The 19,237-nt window shown below is 34.1% G+C and overlaps 2 protein-coding genes across 2 annotated transcripts; both read left to right on the top strand.

The window, feature by feature from the left end:
* The first annotated feature begins 8,016 nt into the window (after window positions 1-8,016).
* On the top strand, window positions 8,017-8,553 carry LOC145956235 (pectinesterase inhibitor 1-like). Its single transcript, XM_083071800.1, has one exon. It carries the CDS (start codon window positions 8,017-8,019, stop codon window positions 8,551-8,553), a length of 537 nt encoding a protein of 178 aa, XP_082927926.1.
* Window positions 8,554-17,016: 8,463 nt separating this feature from the next.
* On the top strand, window positions 17,017-18,458 carry LOC109793907 (E3 ubiquitin-protein ligase ATL4). The gene has a single exon (XM_020353372.3). It carries the CDS (start codon window positions 17,245-17,247, stop codon window positions 18,277-18,279), a length of 1,035 nt encoding a protein of 344 aa, XP_020208961.1. The 5' UTR covers window positions 17,017-17,244; the 3' UTR covers window positions 18,280-18,458.
* Window positions 18,459-19,237: the final 779 nt, after the last annotated feature.

Here is a 19,237-nt window from a genome sequence, read left to right as displayed (position 1 = left end):
CCACTGAGGGCTGGATAACACAGGGATCCGTCTAGGGGATGTGCAGTCATTCATAGGTTCTTGTGCCCCAACTTGCATTTGCATAGTTGGTACCCATGGGGAATTTCTGACTCCTTGGGGTGTAGACACAGATGCTCTTCTTGAATTGAGCGATGCCTTATGTTTGGCTGACGTCCTTTGACGTTGGTGGAGTATCCCGGTTATCCTTATTCGGGTGTCTCTCTTTGATTTTCTGATTTTGTAGCCTCTGTGTAGGCTATTATCCACTGAGGGATTTTGTCATTGATTGTGATTAGCCTCTTCTGTTAGGCAGATCATCTTGACGCTTGATGTTTGGCCAAGAGCCGGATTCCACTTGGGGAATGATTATTGATCTTTTGATTTTTTTTTTCTTTTTGTAGGAATGCCTCTTGAGTAGGCGACTGGGGATTTGGGTATCTTATGTATCCCAGAGTATTATTTAGAAAGCCTCTTCAGGCTTAGCTTCACTCTTCGTTTGAGTTGGAAAGCTATCTTCCACTGAGGAAGTCTAAGTCCTTTGACTTGGATATTTTGTTTGGATCATGCTTCCGTTGGGGAATTTTGCTGATCTCGCTTTGATAGCTTTCACTGGGGAATTTGGCCCGTGAGTGGAAGCTGAAATATCTCTGGGGAGTATTATTTCGGCGAGCCTCTCCAGGCTCAATTATTCTGAGAGAGTATTATTTCGGCGAGCCTCTCCAGGCTCAATTATTCTGTGGGAGTATTGTTTCGGCAAGCCTCTCCAGGCTCAGTTATTCTGCATGAGTATTGTTTTTTGTTCAGCCCGAGAATGCGAGCTGAGACGTCTTTTGGAGAGTATTATTTCGGCAAGCCTCTCCAGGCTTAATTATTTTGTGGGAGTATTTTTTCAGCAAGCCTCTCCAGGCTCAATTATTCTGTGGGAGTATTATTTCGGCAAGCCTCTCCAGGCTCAGTTATTCTGTGGGAGTATTGTTTCGGCAAGCCTCTCCAGGCTCAGTTATTCTGAGAGAGTATTATTTCGGCAAGCCTCTCCAGGCTCAGTTATTCTGAGAGTATTATTTCGGCGAGCCTCTCCAGGCTCAGTTATTCTATATGGTGAGAGAGTATTGTTTCTGCAAGCCTCTCCAGGCTTAATTATTCTGAGGAAGTATTTTTTCAGCAAGCCTCTCCAGGCTCAATCATTCTGTACAAACTGAGGAGTATTGTTTGTATCCTTGCCTTTTTTCGTTTTCGGCTTTTGTTGACTGCTGTCATACACAAGCAATTTTCTATTTTTTCTATTTTATGCAATTGCCTCATGATGAGGTCTTTGAATGTGCAATTAATGTGCGCGATGCACAAAATGCAAGTTTAATTATTTTATTTTTGGAAAAAATGAATGGCTCCCCCTATCCTCTTCTTCTTGGAGGAATTTTGTCATTGATGTGAGGGAGGATTTCTGTTATTGCCAATACGGCCGTTATTCATTTCAGTATGCCCGTATTGAATTGAAAATTTGTTCATAACCCTAATTTTGGTACGGGCATACTGAACATGATACGGGCGTATTGTTTTTCTGAAGTTTATATATTTTTTTTGTTTTTTTCAATAAACAGAGAATAAGTGATCTTCCATTACACCTATCATCTGTATGCATGTATGCAGTATGATGCACCTAATTCTATTTGATTCACTTTTCAAAAGAATTAACCGATGCGTTTCTCTGTTTGGATTTTTGCCATTCCTCTAGACGGGCTGTGTGCTGCCGATTTCTGTAACCGAGGAATGATGCATGTTATATTGAGATTTGGTGTCATCAACCAAATGATTTTCCTTTCCTTTAGAAGATGTGTCAACCCTCCTATTGACTACTATATCTCCATGTTTCCACTAGATTATTCAAAAATCGTTTGGGACAAGAGAGAAAAGAAGGAAAGGATATATTTTCAAAAGTTTGTGTTTTAGAAGGGATTATTTATTTTTTGAAAAATGGATTTTGTAAGAATGGCTTGGCCAATGGTAGGCTTAAGTGTTTAGGCTTGTTTGATTAAACACTTATGAAGTTAAGCACGTCTTGGTTATTAACATTTGTGATTTGATAACTTGGATAGCTTTTCTTGAGCCCCTTCGTTGAATTCAGTTGGTGGTACCATCATGGATTTATTCTGTTTTTCGATTGCCCTAACTTTTGCCTAAAACACCCATTTGTGGAGTTTTAGCGGGCTTTTGTTTTTGTTCATTATTTTGTAACCCTAATTTTTGCCCAGGTCACCCTTTTGTGGGATTCCTAGCGGGTCTTTTGCTCTTATTTTTGCGCAGTCCCCCTTTTTTGGGTTTCCTGCCGAGCTTCTTTTATTTTTAGGATTTTTGTCCTGAATGGATTTCTTTTTATCCATGACGGCACTTATTGAGGCCAAGGAAAGGTGCTCCAAGTTGTCGTGCACACTTCCACACAAAATGATGTGGGTTTATTGATTATTAAGACGATTTTAACCTCACTTATGTTCATTCAAACAGGGTTAAATAATGCGGTCTAGAATTTTATTGCAAGCAAGAAAAGAAGCAATAAAGAATTAATAAAGAATGATTTTATTATAATCATAATGGAAACATGTGCCCTATCGAGGCTCGGGGGTCGGGCTGTCCCCGAGGAGTAATCTCTAATAGTCATCAGGTCTATACATCCCTATCGGAAGGAGAAAAACACTTGACGACGACGACCGGCCTTAACGCTTGTGAACTGGCCTTCCTAAAGATCTGGCTTAAAGAACGTCGAGAAGGATCTTGGTTTCTCTTCGTCCTTTGATCTTTATAAGGGTTGTATCCTAACCCTTGTTTCCCCGGATTATCCTTGATAATGGGTAGCTCCGGGATTCCTTGGGAGTCCTTGCCTAATCCTTGTCCTGGCAAGTATTCGTTCTTGGTGAGCATGGAGGCTACCTTCTTCATTTCTCGGGGAAACGTTTCGACATTGGCGATTTCCAATGCTTGGAAGGCGGTTTCTAAAGCTTCCTCCGCTGCATCCACGTAAGGTATGGTGGATGGTTTGCTGATGAGTATATCATCTTCAGCTTGTACAGTCACCAGTTTGTCACCCACTATGAACTTGACTTTCTGGTGGAGCGTAGAGGGTACAGCTTTCGCATCATGAATCCAAGGTCGGCCGAGGAGACAGCTGTATGCGGGAGTAATGTCCATCACTTGGAATTCGACATTAAAGATAGTGGGTCCAATTTGGATTGGAAGATTGATCTCTCCCACCACTTCTCTTTTAGAACCATCGAAGGCTCGAACGATCATGTTGCTCGGGCGCATTTGGACTCCCTTGATTGCCAATTGCTTGAGCGTTCTTTTTGGCATCACATTCAAGGAAGATCCATTATCTACCAAGACTTTAGCGATGTGATACTCCTTGCACTTTACAGAGATGTGCAAGGGCTTGTTGTGGTTCGGTCCCTCAGCGGGGATTTCTTCATCGGTGAAAGTGAGGTGATCATTAGCCGTGATGTGACTAACAATCCCCTCAAACTTGTCTTGGGAGATAGTGTGCGACACATATGCCTCGTTCAAGACTTTCAACAGAGCTTGTCGATGCGGTTCGGAGCATAGGATCAACGACAACAGAGTAATCTTTGCTGGCGTTTTATGAAGTTGATCCACGATGGAGTACTCGCTCTGTCGGATAAACTTTAACAGCTCGTCTGTCTCCTCCTCGGATTCTTTTTCCTCGGTTTTATTTTCTTCGTTTTCTTTATTCTTGGGGGCTTTATGATGAAGATCTTCGGGAGTGTAGATCCTGCCACTCCTAGTCATGCCCCCAAGTCCAGCGATGTTGGAAATATCGCTGTCGGCAGAAGAATGGATGTCGTATATCCATGGCACAGCCTTATTTGATTCGTAGGGAAAAGGCCTTGGAGCGATGATCCTTAACGGCGTTGGACCTTCCCCTTTGTTCGTCTTGATTACCAACAACGGAGTTGACGTGTGTTCGCTTGGCACGGTTGTTGGCTTACACTTGATAACGAACGGCGTGCGATCCATTCTTTGAACATACGCATCGATTAATTCTTTCTTTTTATTAATGTTTATTAATGATTTACTAGGAGGGATGTATGAAATGTAAACCTAGATCCCTCCATGATCTTTGATAAGAATGCATGATATGAGATGATGACGTTGAATATGCATGCATTGTGTTTATTCAACTAAGCATTATCATGTTTTTAGGATGTCCCTAAGATGATACATGATATTGCTTGGTTTGGATAAATAATATTTTTCTTTATTTTTCTTTTGGGTATTTTTTGTATTTTTTGGGTGAAAAGGGAAACTACCTATATGAATGTGATGAAGGTAGATGTTAACACCATATAATGGAAGATTCTTATTCCTATTTATTTTTATTTTAAAAGAATAGGAATGTTGTATGTTTAAAGAAATGCAATGTATGCTCAAACAATTTCACATAAACAATGCACAAACAATTCACTCATCCACGAACAGTCACGAGCGAATCACGAGGTAGGGGTTTCCTGCAGAAAAGTGCATATTCAAGGTGGTTCTAACTGTTCTCACCGGTCTGAGGCCCCCAAGGTGCCCCCATTATAGGGACCCAATTCCTCTCGTCGTAAGCCGATGGAAAGCTCCAACGCACTGTCGGACTCGAGTTCATGGTTATCACCTTGAGTGATGCTTTCCGACAACGGTCTACGGGCACCTATAGACCCATTCGACAACCGGCCGTACTAACATCCACTCCCTATGGCTTACCACTCATGCCCCCGGGTATAGAGGGAACTGTTGTGTGCAAAGGTTCGTGTGCAGTTTGTATTTCAAACAATTGCGGAAGATTAAACAAACAACAGTTATTAAAGCCAATTAGATAAACATGTTATCATACAAGCAAGGGGTAATAAAGTAATTTTAACTATTATTTGTTAAAAATAATCTGTCACTTAATGGGACTGACTCTCGAAGCTTCCCCAGTGGAGTCGCCATCTGTCGCCACTGGCCCGAAACGGGCTTTCGGCATTTGCGAAGGATGGTTGGACTCTTTTATTTGTTTAAAAATATGGATTGCTAGAATGACTTATTCTCAAACTGAGACCTTGTCAAACGAGCAATTTTATTAAAAGGCTCACCAATCCATGTTAATCCCAAGCGGGACCCTCCATGGATTAGCGGTTTTCATAAAAAGGAAGGGTTCATGGAGTCGCCACCAATGTTTTACTCAAAACATTGGAAAAAGAAGTTTAAAGCAATCGATTCAAAAATCGACTTCGGCCATGACAACCAGAGTCGGGTAAGGGAGTCGGTTACGTTTGGGGAAGGTGTTAGCACCCCACAGCGCCCCTTTCGGGTTCCCTATGACAGATTATTTAAAAATAATAGTGCAAAATTACTAAATTACCCCTATTTATTCTAAGCAATTATAAATTAACTATCTACATGATGACAGTTTAAATATGTACACACAGAAAGCGGTAAAAGAAGGGACTTTAAAGATATAAACCTTTGAAGCGTGCTTTCTTATATATCTTGACAGAAATTGGGAAGCGTTTTGGCGTTCCCTCCCTCTACAAGACCGCTCGCTCCCTCCTATAAAATTTTAACTATGGAAATCCGAAGGATTTCCCTTCGACTAGGTTCGAGACTCAAGCAAATGGCTCGTGACTCAAGAACTTCGTCGGATCAACTCTCCGAGTGATTTCTAGGCAGAGCACTGCTCAAAAAAACCCAGAATACTCAAGAAGAGGGTTAAAACTGTGTGTCAAAGTGTCAAATGACGTCCCATTGACGTCATATTTATAGGGAAGAGGCTCAATACGGTTTCTGGGGGTCAATACGGTCCGTATTGAAGTTTTGAACTACAATACGGCCGTATTGAATTCAATACGGCCGTATTGAAGTTCAAAAACCTCAATACGGCCGTATTGAAGTTCAGTGCAGCCGTATTGAGTTCAATGCAGCCGTATTGAACTTCAATACGGCCGTATTGAGTTCAGTGCGGCCGTATTGTAGTTTAAAATGTTCAATACGGCCGTACTGAACTCTTGGGAGGCCGTATTGGGCTTCATTCCCTCCACTTTCTTATTTTTTTGCTACTCTAAGACCTCTAAACCTACAGATAATCATCCTAGGGTCTTCCAGGGTCTTCCAGGAGTCCTTCCGGCTGACTTTCCTTTAGTCTTCGAGAGTCTTCAAGCTTTATTTCCGAACCGGACAATTTTAGGGGTCTACAACTAGGTTGACCAAGAATTTTAGCCTTCATATGCATACATCCTATAGTCATTTTTATGATGACAACTTCTATTTTCGGGTAACTCAGTCTAATGAGTTTGTTGATAAATCATTATTGTTTTCACCTTTCTAGCGCGTCTTCTTCCACAATGCCTACTCTGGCCTCGTCTTACTATTGGGCTAACTTTTGCTAGTGACAAAAGGGGGAGTGCAAAAGCTTAAAATTTTAGTTTAAAGTTTTATTTTCTTCATGTATTTCCTTTATTTAACTCTGTTTGGTATGTTGTTTAATGAAAATCATTTTTTAGCTTTGATGTTTCGTGCTTGAAATATATTATGATTTGAAAGAAAAAAAAAAAAGAACAAATGAGGCACATCATGTACCTTAAGATGAATGCCATAAATGTATTGTTTATTGTTTTTATAAGTTCGATCATTTGTTTTTATTGTATTCTTTAACAAAATGAACAAACTAAAGCTTCTTTAGTATTTGTGCAACTTTCAATAGAAAAGGACAAACCTATTTCCTAAGAGGAGCGTGGTCAACACAAGATGTATTTAGGATTGGCACACATAGTTGTTCATTTCCTCTAAGTACAAAAATTTGATTAGTAGCCTTATATCAAATAAGAAATGATTATTTGGTTAAATGCATTTAATGTTTGCCTTTTTTATGGCACCAACAAAAACTTCGTACTTAGTACAAAGTAGAGTGTATAAATCAATAAAACTACCTCTAACATAATAAATCAACTAATGTTGTTATTTAAAGGAAGTCTTTTGTTTAAAAATACATTTTGTTATTATTAAAACACTTTTTGAGAAACCTATAATTCATCCTCTATTTTAACCATAATGAGACAAGGATTACGCACACAATGAGGCGAAAAGAGAAAAATGGATAAATGAAAGAATAAAGAATTGGTAGCCTACATAGAGATGAGAGAATGATTTCACTACCAGTGAAGATGTTTATGGTTTCCATGTTTTACTATGTAATCGAGTTGACTATATTTCATACATGTGATGAGTGCTTTGCATTTAGGAGATGGATATTGGCCAGTGCTAGATAGGGGATAGAGTTCAAATTGGTTATGAGAACTTGGGGGAATGATGAGTGTTGTCTACTCGATTTTTGTGCGCTTTATTAGCATGGGGACATCACATACCTGTCCTTACTGGTTTTAAAGCTAAATCATTTTTGTTAGGGGCTAGGAAGCGTGGTACTTTGTACCTGTAACCATGATTTCCCCTGACAGTCATGCATTTAAGAAGTAAGACCATTAAGGCCAATGAGGCTAAATGGTAGCTTAAATGCCCAAGAATGAAAAGTGTGATAGTTATGAATTGTAGGGTATCAAGAGGTTGTTTTCTTAGAAATCCACACAAAGTGATTTTGTAGGTTATGTATTTTTTTTTTGTTTACTTGTTTGTGGTGTTTGTGGAGTGGAGTTATCAAGATGGTTGGACCTAAAGAAGGAAAAAAAAAGGTGATTTTCACATCAAAAAATTAAATAACTAACTATTTCCTTTCTTTAGTATGCTAAACATTCTCCAAAATTATCATGCCTATTATAATACTTTAGTAAGAACACTAAGAAATCTAGGTGTAGTATTAGTTGTATAGTGTTATTTTTAGAAGTTGCTACAACTGAACAACCTCTTTGCATTAAATCCTATGAATTGAACCTATATATACCATTGTTTTCAATTGAAAACTATAGAATCAACTAGGCAAAAGGACTAAACAAAAAGTTCAAAGAAGGAGAAAAAGGAAATAAGACAAAGTTAACAATGACTAATAACTTCTCATTAGTGTTGATGTTCATTTTATTTGTTGCATCCTCCAATGCAACCCAAGGTGTGGAACTAGATTCCATTTGCAAGCAAGCTGAAAATCCTACATTTTGTTTAAACCTTCTTAATTCAAAGCCTGGTGGAGCAGCTAGTGCAGACTTTGCTGACCTTGCCAAATATGCCCTTGATGTATTACTTGGCAATATCACCACCACAACCAAACTAATCAAGAGGTTGATTCGACGAAATGTTAATGACCTTGAGGCAAGAAACCATTACACATTATGTTTGAATCAAATTCATAAGGGTGCCCTTAGCAAAGTTCATTTCACTCAAATGATATTGAACTCAGGAGATTATCAAAACCTAAATGTGGCTGCCTCTGGAATCCAAACCCACATTGATCTATGTATTGATGGAGAGTCACCATCTGATACTCCTTATAATGATACCTCCTTGCTACCGACATATGCTAATGATATCTCACGAGTTGTTGAGGTTATTCTTATAATATCGAATAATTTGTATAACTAATTAGGAGACAAATGTAAGAACTTATATATACTCATAAATGTAACTTATAGATTTATTATAATTTTCTAACATATTTCAATTAGTTTCCTCAAGATTCAAATCTATTAAAACTAAGTTGCATTTATATATTTTTTATAAATATATAACTTTTCACGGTTATGAAAAAAATTGTATATTTAAATTTATGTTTCTTCCAAATGAATATGCTTAAATTCAGAAGAATTTAAAAAATTAATAATTTTAGTTATTATAAATTTTAAAATTTTCTTTATCATTATTTAATTGCGACTTGGAATTCATGTAGTCAAATCATGTCAAAAAACTATTTTAAGATGCAATATAAAATAAAATGTTTTGAAAATTTAAAAAAAAAACATGATTTTGTCTCAAAATTGCTAGATAAAATTATCATAAATGAATTTAAATTACATATTTGTTTAGTGTAATTTATTTACACTAATAAAATAATAACATAAATTATACTAAAAAATAATATGAATCACTAGTGCAAAAAGAGCCTTTAATGATGTAGATTTTATATCGAGTGTAATGTACACAACATAGTCACAGAGAGGAAAAGATGTAAATATGACAAAAAGTATTATCTTGAGTGTTATTTCACCTATCATAAAAAGTTCTTTCTATGTTGAGTACCATTACATTGCTATAGAATGTGTTGGGATGGTTAACTTTGAAGTTGACCACAACCTTTCAATGACAATGTTCAATATCACTGTGACATAGGCCCTTAACTATGATATCCAAAATATTTTTGGACTTATCATATACCTAATGTGATGGAAACATGTAGAGAGACTAGATTGATATAGTTTCTCCTTCAAGTTTCTATGAGTGGATCTTAACTTTTTAGACTCCTTCAAGCTTCTTCAATGGCTTTCATGGATGCTAGAAGTCATTTTCACCACACATGATGAAAAACGTCTCCTTGATGGTGCCACACATTGAAAAATGATAAGTCTTTTCAATTTCTCACCATACTCAAGAGAGGATAAGAAAAAAGAAAGAATTTCAAGGAGAGAAACAAGCTTTGAGAGTCTAAATCATGCATAATTCCCAAAATGTTAAAACTCCTATATATAAAGCTGGGTATCTTGGAGAGGAAGCTAAATATCTAGGAGACAAGGATGAGACACTTGGATCTAGTTCTACCAATCATAAACAAGCCATGTGGACATGTTTAAGACATATAGGAGACAACTAGATTTAAAAGAGCCAATGAGCAAGTGTCAAGTGTCCTCTTGTCTCTAGGTAGTTGAAAAAGTAGTCCAAGGTGAAGAATAGTCAAGATGGGCAGCCAATGGTGGCCTACGCTTTTCTTGACCTAACCAAAATCTAAGGAATTGGTTTACTTTGGTTAACCAAATGAAGGTTGAATCATGTCAAATCAATTCCTTTGGCCAAGAGAAAAAAAAAAGCCTACTATCACTTTTGGCTATTTCCACACCACCTAGAATGTGTATTGCCAAATCACTAGAATGACTATTTCCACTCCCAACTACTAAACTTCAAAAACTAAAATTTGGTGACCATGAATACAAGGTCAAATGGAATTAATTTCAAAAGAAACACGCCTCTAAATCCTAGAGGCATTACCTAAAAATAAAGAAGCACACAGCTCTACATCCTATCTTCATGCCAACTCGTGACCCATCATGACTTATTGTACCCATCCTTTTTTTTATTATTACTTTCTCGTGCTTAGAAGACTAACTCATCTCATTTCCTCTTCTCACCAAATCTCTTCCATAAACTTTTTAAATCTCTTTGAACAGAAAGTTATCATGTTCCTTGAATATCTACTATTTTCATGTCTTTCCAACCACTTCATTTGACTAGGTTGACCAAGAATTTTAGCCTTCATATGCATACATCCTATAGTCATTTTTATGATGACAACTTCTATTTTTGGGTTACTCAGTCTAATGAGTTTGTTGATAAATCATTATTGTTTTCACCTTTCTAGCCCATCTTTTTCCACAATGCCTACTCTGGCCTCGTCTTACTATTGGCCTAACTTTTGCTGGTGACAAAAGGGGGAGTGCAACAGCTTAAAATTTTAGTTTAAAATTTTATTTTCTTCATTTATTTCCTTTATTCAACTCTATTTGGTATGTTGTTTAATGAAAATCATTTTTTAGCTTTGATGTTTCGTGCTTGACATTTTTTTAGCTCTAACTTTATGTTCTGTTACTTGGTTTTGAATGATTTATAAAGAAAAATTTTCAAGCTCTGATACTTATTTTTTGAATGCTCTAATATTTTCATCATGCATGTTTTCAGGGGAAGTTCACTATGCATTGCATATAGTCTACGACGTTTTTATAATGCTTTGATCGTCTGAATTGCTTGATTAAAATCAAGATAAAGCCAAGTTTTTGAAAAATTAAACAAGCTTGAATAAATACGTTAAGCTTTGATAAATTTGAACTTTTTCTCAAACACTTTTTTAAGAAAATTCTTGGACATAAACAATTATGCTCTTGTATACATGTATGCTTAAATTTGTTCAAAAATTGTATGCTCTGATGTCTTAGTCTGTCACAAACCCATATCATCTAACTGATAAGACTAAGAAAATGTGATGAATCATATGTCATAAGAAAAATATCATAACTCAATCAAACTTGCTCGTATGGTTTCTCTTCAAAACCTTAGATATATAATTCACATCAGTCTGATAAAATTTTTTCAATCTAAACCTTTTCAAAAAATGAAAACTCATTTTGTTTTATCAAAAGAAAATCTCTTTAAAAAAATAAAACAAGATTAAATTTTTAAAGAATGTTTGTCACCATCAAAGAAGGAGAGATTGTTAAGTCAAAATACGATCTTGAATCCCTCAAGTTTTAATGATAACAAACGAAATATTTTCTTTTCAACAAAGTTAAATATCTACAAAGATATACTATATCAGATGAAATATGGAAAATATATATTCTTTGTAAGATGAAGAAAATCAGACGAAGCATATAGTTTGTCTCAATGCATTAAACATATACTTCCAAGTGAAACTAACATTGAGTTTCATTAAATGTTTTATTCCTTAACATATCAAACAAAAAAGACTTTGCAAAAGACTATTCTATGCTGACTTCAACTACTTTACACTGACATTGCTTCTTTCATGCTCATTTTAGAAGGAAATAATGATAAGTAGCCTGCTAGATCATATAAAAGATATATGTTTTGCTGAAAGACATTTAATGCTCACATTAAATGTATCAACGATAATCTCTAGGATCGGTAAAAAAGATAGATGAAACAACTCGTGAAGCAAATTGTGAGTTCAACTTAAAATTGCAACAACAGTCATCTTCTCTAAAGCTACTATAATAGGATCAAGTCTTCAAACAACAAAGCAAAGCAACATTTATAGAACAAAAGAGATATAAGTGATACACATCGAGAAATTTGTATAAAGAAGCATACAAAAATATATAAAGCAGAAAACTACAAAGAAACATTTTATTGTAAATTTTGCACATATTTCTTTGTAGATTACTTGTGCTTTCATTGGTTATTACATCATGTCTAGAATAGACGAAACAATTATTTAATCATCCATTACCTTTGTTGTAAGGGTTGAGCTTGGAGAGACTTGTGTAAACAAACACTTAGTATTAAGCCTAGAAAGGCTTATTTTTCAAAGAATACTTGGATAGAATTGAGCCAGAAGTGGCTTGGTAAAAGAATACTTGTAATTTTATTTGACTCTTGTCTATTGCTTTGTCTGATAAGTAATTTTATTTTCACTGCACAAATGTGTAAGTGTTTGATATACACCATTCAACCTCTCATTCTAGTATGTATCTTTTCTCCACAATAGTGTCTATAATTAATATTTAATCTTAATCATTAACTATTTTTTTATCAATAATTTAAAGGTTATGCTTTACTCCTCTCATTTCTCATAATAAAATAAATCAAGTTGGTAAATTTTTAAGAAGTTTGAAAATTATTTAATATTTTTGTTTCATTAATTCAAATCAATGTATAAAATACTTTTATAATTATTCATCAATTTGAATTAATAAAAAAAAGTATCAATTAATTTCTCAAATTTTAAAAAAATTACATACTTGATTTATATATTAAAAACTTTCAAATAACGTAAATTTGGATAAACTTACTTTTAGAATAAGTGGATCCCTCATATATATATATATATATATATATATATATATATATATGTGTGTGTGTGTGTGTGTGTGAATTTACATCATTAACTGTTTAAATTTGATTAAATTAACAACTAATTGGTATTTTATTACTTTAAATTTATTTATTTAATTTATATTTTTAATTACATGAAAAGAACAAAAAGGATTAAAATTATGTATATATGTAAAGTATGTACAAATGTAAATGTATTTATAAGAAATGTATTTTTAAAAGTACATATTATATATAAATTAAAATGATATAAGATATATGTGTGTATAAAATTATTTATGTAGATATATTTAATATTCATAATTTCATATTTTAAAAATATTTATACACTAACATGTTTATATAAAATTAAAAATCAAAATAATATTAAAATAAATAAATATTGTAAATTTATAAACACCTTGCCGTGCACGAGTTATACAAGTTAGTTTATAATATCGTGATGCATATTTCATTATTACCATGTAAAATATGTGGTTTTAGACACAAATTTTAATCAACCCTGTTCAACTTTAAATTTAATTATATTATAATCAATTCTACCTAATTTTACAAAAAATTAGTCCTTAATAATCCATTTATCTCTGCCAAATGGTAAAAATTAATAATCTTTAATGGATCCTTAATTATCCATTTATCCTGGCAAATGGTGAAAATAATCTTAATTAAATGCATCTTTATTTTTTTTATATTTATTCTCTGAAATTAATAAAGCATTATTATTCGATAATTTTTCTTCCCAGTTGCCTTCGTCTTTTCTTTTTCTAGTATTTTTCTTTAAATTTATTTTCTAATTTTACTTCCATATTCAAATCATTTGGTCAATTCAATATAGTACTAGTGTACAACTTAGTATTATCTTTTATTACCTTTTTTGGTGTCTTCTTATTACTATTCCCCTCCTTATTATTACTTCTTATTACTACAATATGTAGCAACAGTGCTAGTTGTAGCTCATAGCATAGATGCACCCAATTGCAGCTATATAACGTGGTTAACAGTTTTTTGTTTTAACGACAAATATTAGTGACCAATTGCAGCTATATAAAGTGATTAACATATTTTTTTATAAAAATAAATATTAGTAAATTTGTGAGTTGTGTTAATATGAGAGATTCAAACTCACTCTCTTTATTACTCTTAACCTATATTCCTCTATCCACATTTCATACCACCTTATAACACTTAACAATTAAGAAGCGATTGCATTAATTAATGTCTGCAAATTAAAATGTTGGTAGCATGTTATTGGTGTGGCTGCATGCAGTTTATATGGGAACAAAATTGTTCTTTAAAAGAGAGAAAAACACTTTGTTTTATAGAGCATGCCGAGATTGCAGTGAAAGCGAATAATGAGAGAATGATGCACGCGCTCATGATGTAGAGCAGAAGAGAACGTGAATATTATATTCCTAGGAACATATAAAATCCAAGCATCCTCGTATTAAAAATTGAGATAATGAGAAGTTATGGTTGCATTATACAAGTATTATGGAATGTATCAGTTGCCTTGTTTCTTGGGTTTGCACGTTGCCAAACACCTGTATCATTCTCTTTAATCATATAATACTTTATATGTTGCCTAGCATATATTAATTTATATGGGTTGAACAAGGATACTTCATGCACCAAGTTATGGATTTTATTTTAAGTACTTATCTGTTATGGGAAACATATATAATGATTGGGATCATCTTGTGGTTATTATTCCACTCTTGGCCATGATGTTAACTTGAGCTTTTCTCAATCCTATTTGACTTTTCATTCTACAAAGAAAATTCCTCCCTTGTTGATTAATTAAGGGTATTCGTAAAAAGCTATTTTCGTTTTCTTTATTACCTTTGAATCTATATGGTGTCCCAATACAGCCATAACTTTTGTTTTTGGATATTACAAGGTTAAATGAGTCAAAGTTTCTTACTTAATGTATCTTATAGTAATTTGATGTGCCACTTTCACTCCATGTTGAACTTTGGGAAAACTCGAACGATATTAGAGATATATATAAGACTAATTAACGAATTGTTTTAATTTTTGGTACTTATATTGATTATTATGGTAAATATATGGAGAGATAAAGCCACGAGTATGATTTCAGCAACCCTTGAAAAGGCCAAACAATCGGTTATTCAATGTTTGTTCTTTTATAGAAATATATGTTGAATCCAATTTATCATAAGCTTAGGCAAAACTCAAATATTACCACGATTATGAATAAAGATACCGTTGATTATTGTCTATATCAGTTATTAAATCTTGTTTACGTACAAACCATATGATTCTTTTTCTAAGAAAAGTGATGTATAAGTTTGAAAAAGAACGAAGCCAGATTGTGGCACAATTTACCTTTCAATATATGTAGAGAAAGTTTATTTGTATAATAATTTTGAAAACATGTTTTATATCTAATTAAAATTTATATAAAATGAAAAAAAAAAAAGTGTGAAACAAGATAAACAATGCGATGAAAGATGAGAAATTAATTGTAAAAATGTTATATATAGAAAATATGTATTTTTTAGGGGATGAAAATATGTATTAATAAGGTAACGTATTTCGAACATATTTATATCGTTGCATATGACAATAATTATCACATATTGGTGGGAAATGTCTTTTTTTTTTTTTTTAAATAAAACAATATAACAGAAATAATAGATTATAGGATTATAGGATAAAATAAGAAAAAGTATGTAGACCAAAATTATGTTTTCCCCCTCTCTCTCTATATATATATGAATTATATTTTTACAGTATTCTTTGGGTGTCGAAAAATGACAATAAAGATGATCAAATAACGATTTTTACGAAATAAAGTGGAAAATATATAGCTAATTCCAAAATCAACGCCTCAGCAGAAAAATGTAAATAAAAAAAAAAACTAATGTATTTTATAACAGAGATTATTTGTAATTAAAATTCTTCTTATATATTGAAAAATATTTTGTTCAAGAAATACACACGTAATTCCTGCTAAATTACTTTTCATGTTCGAGTAATCTTGTAAATAAATTAAAAAAGAAAAATGCCACCAAGAAGGCAAGAATAAAGATTTACAGATAATATAAAAACTGTTTGACTTTACTTTTCCAACAACCACATTTAATTTCATACTATGTTTTAACTATGCTATCAGCTTGTTAAAGTTTAATAGGTGTCTAAGTATTTGATTAACTAACTTTAATGAACCGAGATTTTACTAAAAAAATCAAATTCAATACCATTTTAACCATTATTAATATTTTTTTCATAATTTGTTTTTAGAATCTTACTACCCCATATCGATCTTTACGATATTGAATAAAAGTTATATAAAAAATTCATTGAAAATTATGATACCAAAAACAAAATTGTACGACAACACTTTTTTTAATGAAAAAAATTATACTTTCTGTAGAAACTTAAAAATATATACTTTTGATTGTAGCATTTTTTTTTCTTTTCTAAACACCTTATTAATATCCTGCATTTGTTTTTATCCCTTCTCATCACATGATATTGTTTATCGTGCCAATATTTTTATCTACTTTATCTATTGTTTTTTAGGCATCAAATAAGTTTTTAGGTGTTATCCAAAGATATTACCTAAATTACAATTTATAAAATATAAAAAAGTCAATTTTCATCTACATTAAAATAATATTTAATTAAGAGAAATTATATTTCACAAATATATATTATTTTATGAAAAAAATGTTAATTATTCCCTTCATTTTTTTATTCATAGTCGATTTGTCAGAATTTATTTTTATTTTCATTATCATTTTACTAAATTCAATGACTTATTAATATTTTTTTTTCATTTTTATCCTTGATAATTAATGTATATTTACTGTACAATGTCTATTTATTTTTAATGTCTACTTATCTTTTCTCCAACAACTTATGTAAAATTAATGTTGCATTTAAAATGGTAATATATTTTCAATGAAATACTAGAAATAAATAGAGGATAAAATAAAAAAGTAAGTAATAAATATTTTTAAAAACTAAAATATTAATTTTTTTTTAAGTCCCTTGCAATATTTTAAATGACTATGAATTAAAAATGGAGGGAGTAATTGTTTAAAAAGAAAAATTAATCAATTCCAATAAACACAAGCCAGATTGAATATAAAAAAAATGATAAAAAGAGAAAATGTGGTGTGTGAGGATAAGAAAAAGGGTGGGAACCAAACATATTTAGTGTAATAAAGAAGTATTGTAGAAGGTTGGCAGGCATGTCGTGCAGTATAAGTAGTAAATGTAAACACCATAATAACAGAGGCAGAGAGAGTAGTGTATAGTTTTATAGTCCAAAACCCTGAACGCATTTACTTCCCTTCATTCCCTTTCCCCAACCCCATTCATTTTCACACCCTCCCACGTGCCTCTCACGTGCCCCACCCACCCAACATTAACAACAACACTAATGCGTTTTCATGCACACACACATACACTTCACACTATCTAAAGCGCCATTTTCACCCTTTTTGTTTCTCTCTCTCTCTCTAACCAATGGCTTCTCCGCCACCCTTAACGCTAAACGTCGTCGGATCAGACACCTTCCCAACCGTTTCCAGTTCGTTAACGCCTCCGTCACCGCGCCGTTCCTCTCCGTTACAGAACCTAAGTCCAAGCATTCTCATCATCGTAACGGTGCTCGCCGTCACCGTCATCGTCTCCCTCTCGCTCTGCTTCCTCCTCCGCTACCTCAGCCGCCGCTGCCTCCAGCGCTTCTCCTCCTCCTCCGCCGCGCCATCCGCCGCCGCCACGCCCGTATTCGCCGCCAGCCGCCGCATCTCGCCCGAAGTCCCGCACTCCTCCGCCTCCGTCATCGACTCGCTCCCGCTCTTCACGTTCTCCTCCATCACGCGCCGCTCCTCCGCCGCCGTCGCCGCCGACTGCGCCGTGTGCCTGTCCAAGTTCCACAACCACGACCTCCTCCGCCTCCTCCCTCTCTGCTGCCACGCCTTCCACGCGCAGTGCATCGACACGTGGCTCCAGAACAACCTCACGTGTCCGCTCTGCCGCTCCGCCATCGTCGCCGCCGATTCGGACCTCGCGAAAATCCTCCGCCAGCCGTCCTCCACCGCGGGAAGCAGCGACAGCTTCCGCCTCGAGATAGGCAACATTAGCCGCCGCGGAACCGAAGGCGCCGCCGCCACTCGCGGCAGTTCCCGGTCGCGGTCCTATTCCATTGGATCGTTCGAGTATTTAGTCGACGACGAATCGGAGGTTCCGTTCAGCCACGCTCGGCGGAGGAGCGTGGATGACGCGAAGGAGTTTCCGGCGGCGGCGGAGAGTCAAAACGAAGCAACTCTCGCTGGCGAGGTCGCCGGCGTTAGAAGCTGGCTTAAGGATTACATGGATAGGTTTTCCGCTTCTATTTCGTCGCGAACGGCGTCGTTTCGAAGCTCTGGAAGGTTCTTCAGTGGCGCGGGGAGTAGTCGCCGAAGCGACGTCGTTCCGGTCGCTGCCGAGTATGACTTGGAAGGGAACCGAATCGGCGAAGAGATCAGCGAAATGTTTCGTTGGCTTTCAGGGGTATGATTGGTAAATAAGATGAACAGTTTAGGATAAATATTAATTTTGATTTTCATTCATTTTTTTTTTTAATCATTTGAAATATTCCTCGCTCATTTGGCTTCACGTTTGAATATTTCTCCTTAATTTGTTTTGGGGCTTTACAATAAAGTTAATGTAAACTACATATGTGAATGATGAATCCATGTAGATACTAATATGATGAGGGTTATAAGAATTTCGGATTATCTTAAAAATATATGTTTTAATTACAATCATATTATGAGAAGAAAATATAGAAATGATTACTAGAATTATATGATCATGTTTGTTAAAAGTGCACAAATTATGCATCAAGGTTATTTGCATTCTTTTCATTATATTATTATTATGGGTTTGTTTATATATCCTGTGTAACTTTATCTACTATCCGTATACTTTTTTCATCTAATTAATTATGAAATTTTAAAAAATGAAATTGTTTCTCGTATTTATTTAACCTCTTTCCTCCTTAATTATATGCCTTATATTTTATCTTTAGTTTTTGATTATCTCTCACTCTTTTTTTCTTCTATAAATATTTCGCATGCCTTTCTTGATTTCTTTAACTAGTTTTTTTTTTTTAAAATGAATTCATGGGATAAGCATGAGTTTTATTTCTACATAAAAATTAATAATAAAATTAAATTGGTAAAAAAATCACAATAAAAATATATTCATATATTACAAAAATTAAATCTGTGAATTTCCATTATAATAATAATAATATAAGATCGAAATATGAAATATTTAGTTGCATTTGTTTAATATATCTGCTAACCTGCGTAAATGTATAACATTATTCATACTTAAATTATAGAAAAGAACTGAACAAAGAAAAAAAAAAGTAAGGTATAATAGAAAATATTGAAATCATTCTATTAAAAGTGAAAAAAAAAATTATTATGTTACTTGATTTGTATAAAATAATAAGCTTGATTGCGTT

Source organism: Cajanus cajan, chromosome 3 (genome assembly GCF_000230855.2).
Source record: "Cajanus cajan strain Asha chromosome 3, NIPB_CcT2T_4, whole genome shotgun sequence".
Lineage (NCBI taxonomy): Eukaryota > Viridiplantae > Streptophyta > Magnoliopsida > Fabales > Fabaceae > Cajanus > Cajanus cajan.
The sequence above is the reverse complement of the archived record's forward strand: the minus strand, read 5'-3'. Positions and strand labels throughout refer to the sequence as shown.

Excerpts from the sequence above, each read along its gene's own strand:
- LOC109793907 (XM_020353372.3), top strand. The coding sequence starts at position 17,245 with ATGGCTTCTCCGCCACCCTTAACGCTAAACGTCGTCGGATCAGACACC.
- LOC145956235 (XM_083071800.1), top strand. The coding sequence starts at position 8,017 with ATGACTAATAACTTCTCATTAGTGTTGATGTTCATTTTATTTGTTGCA.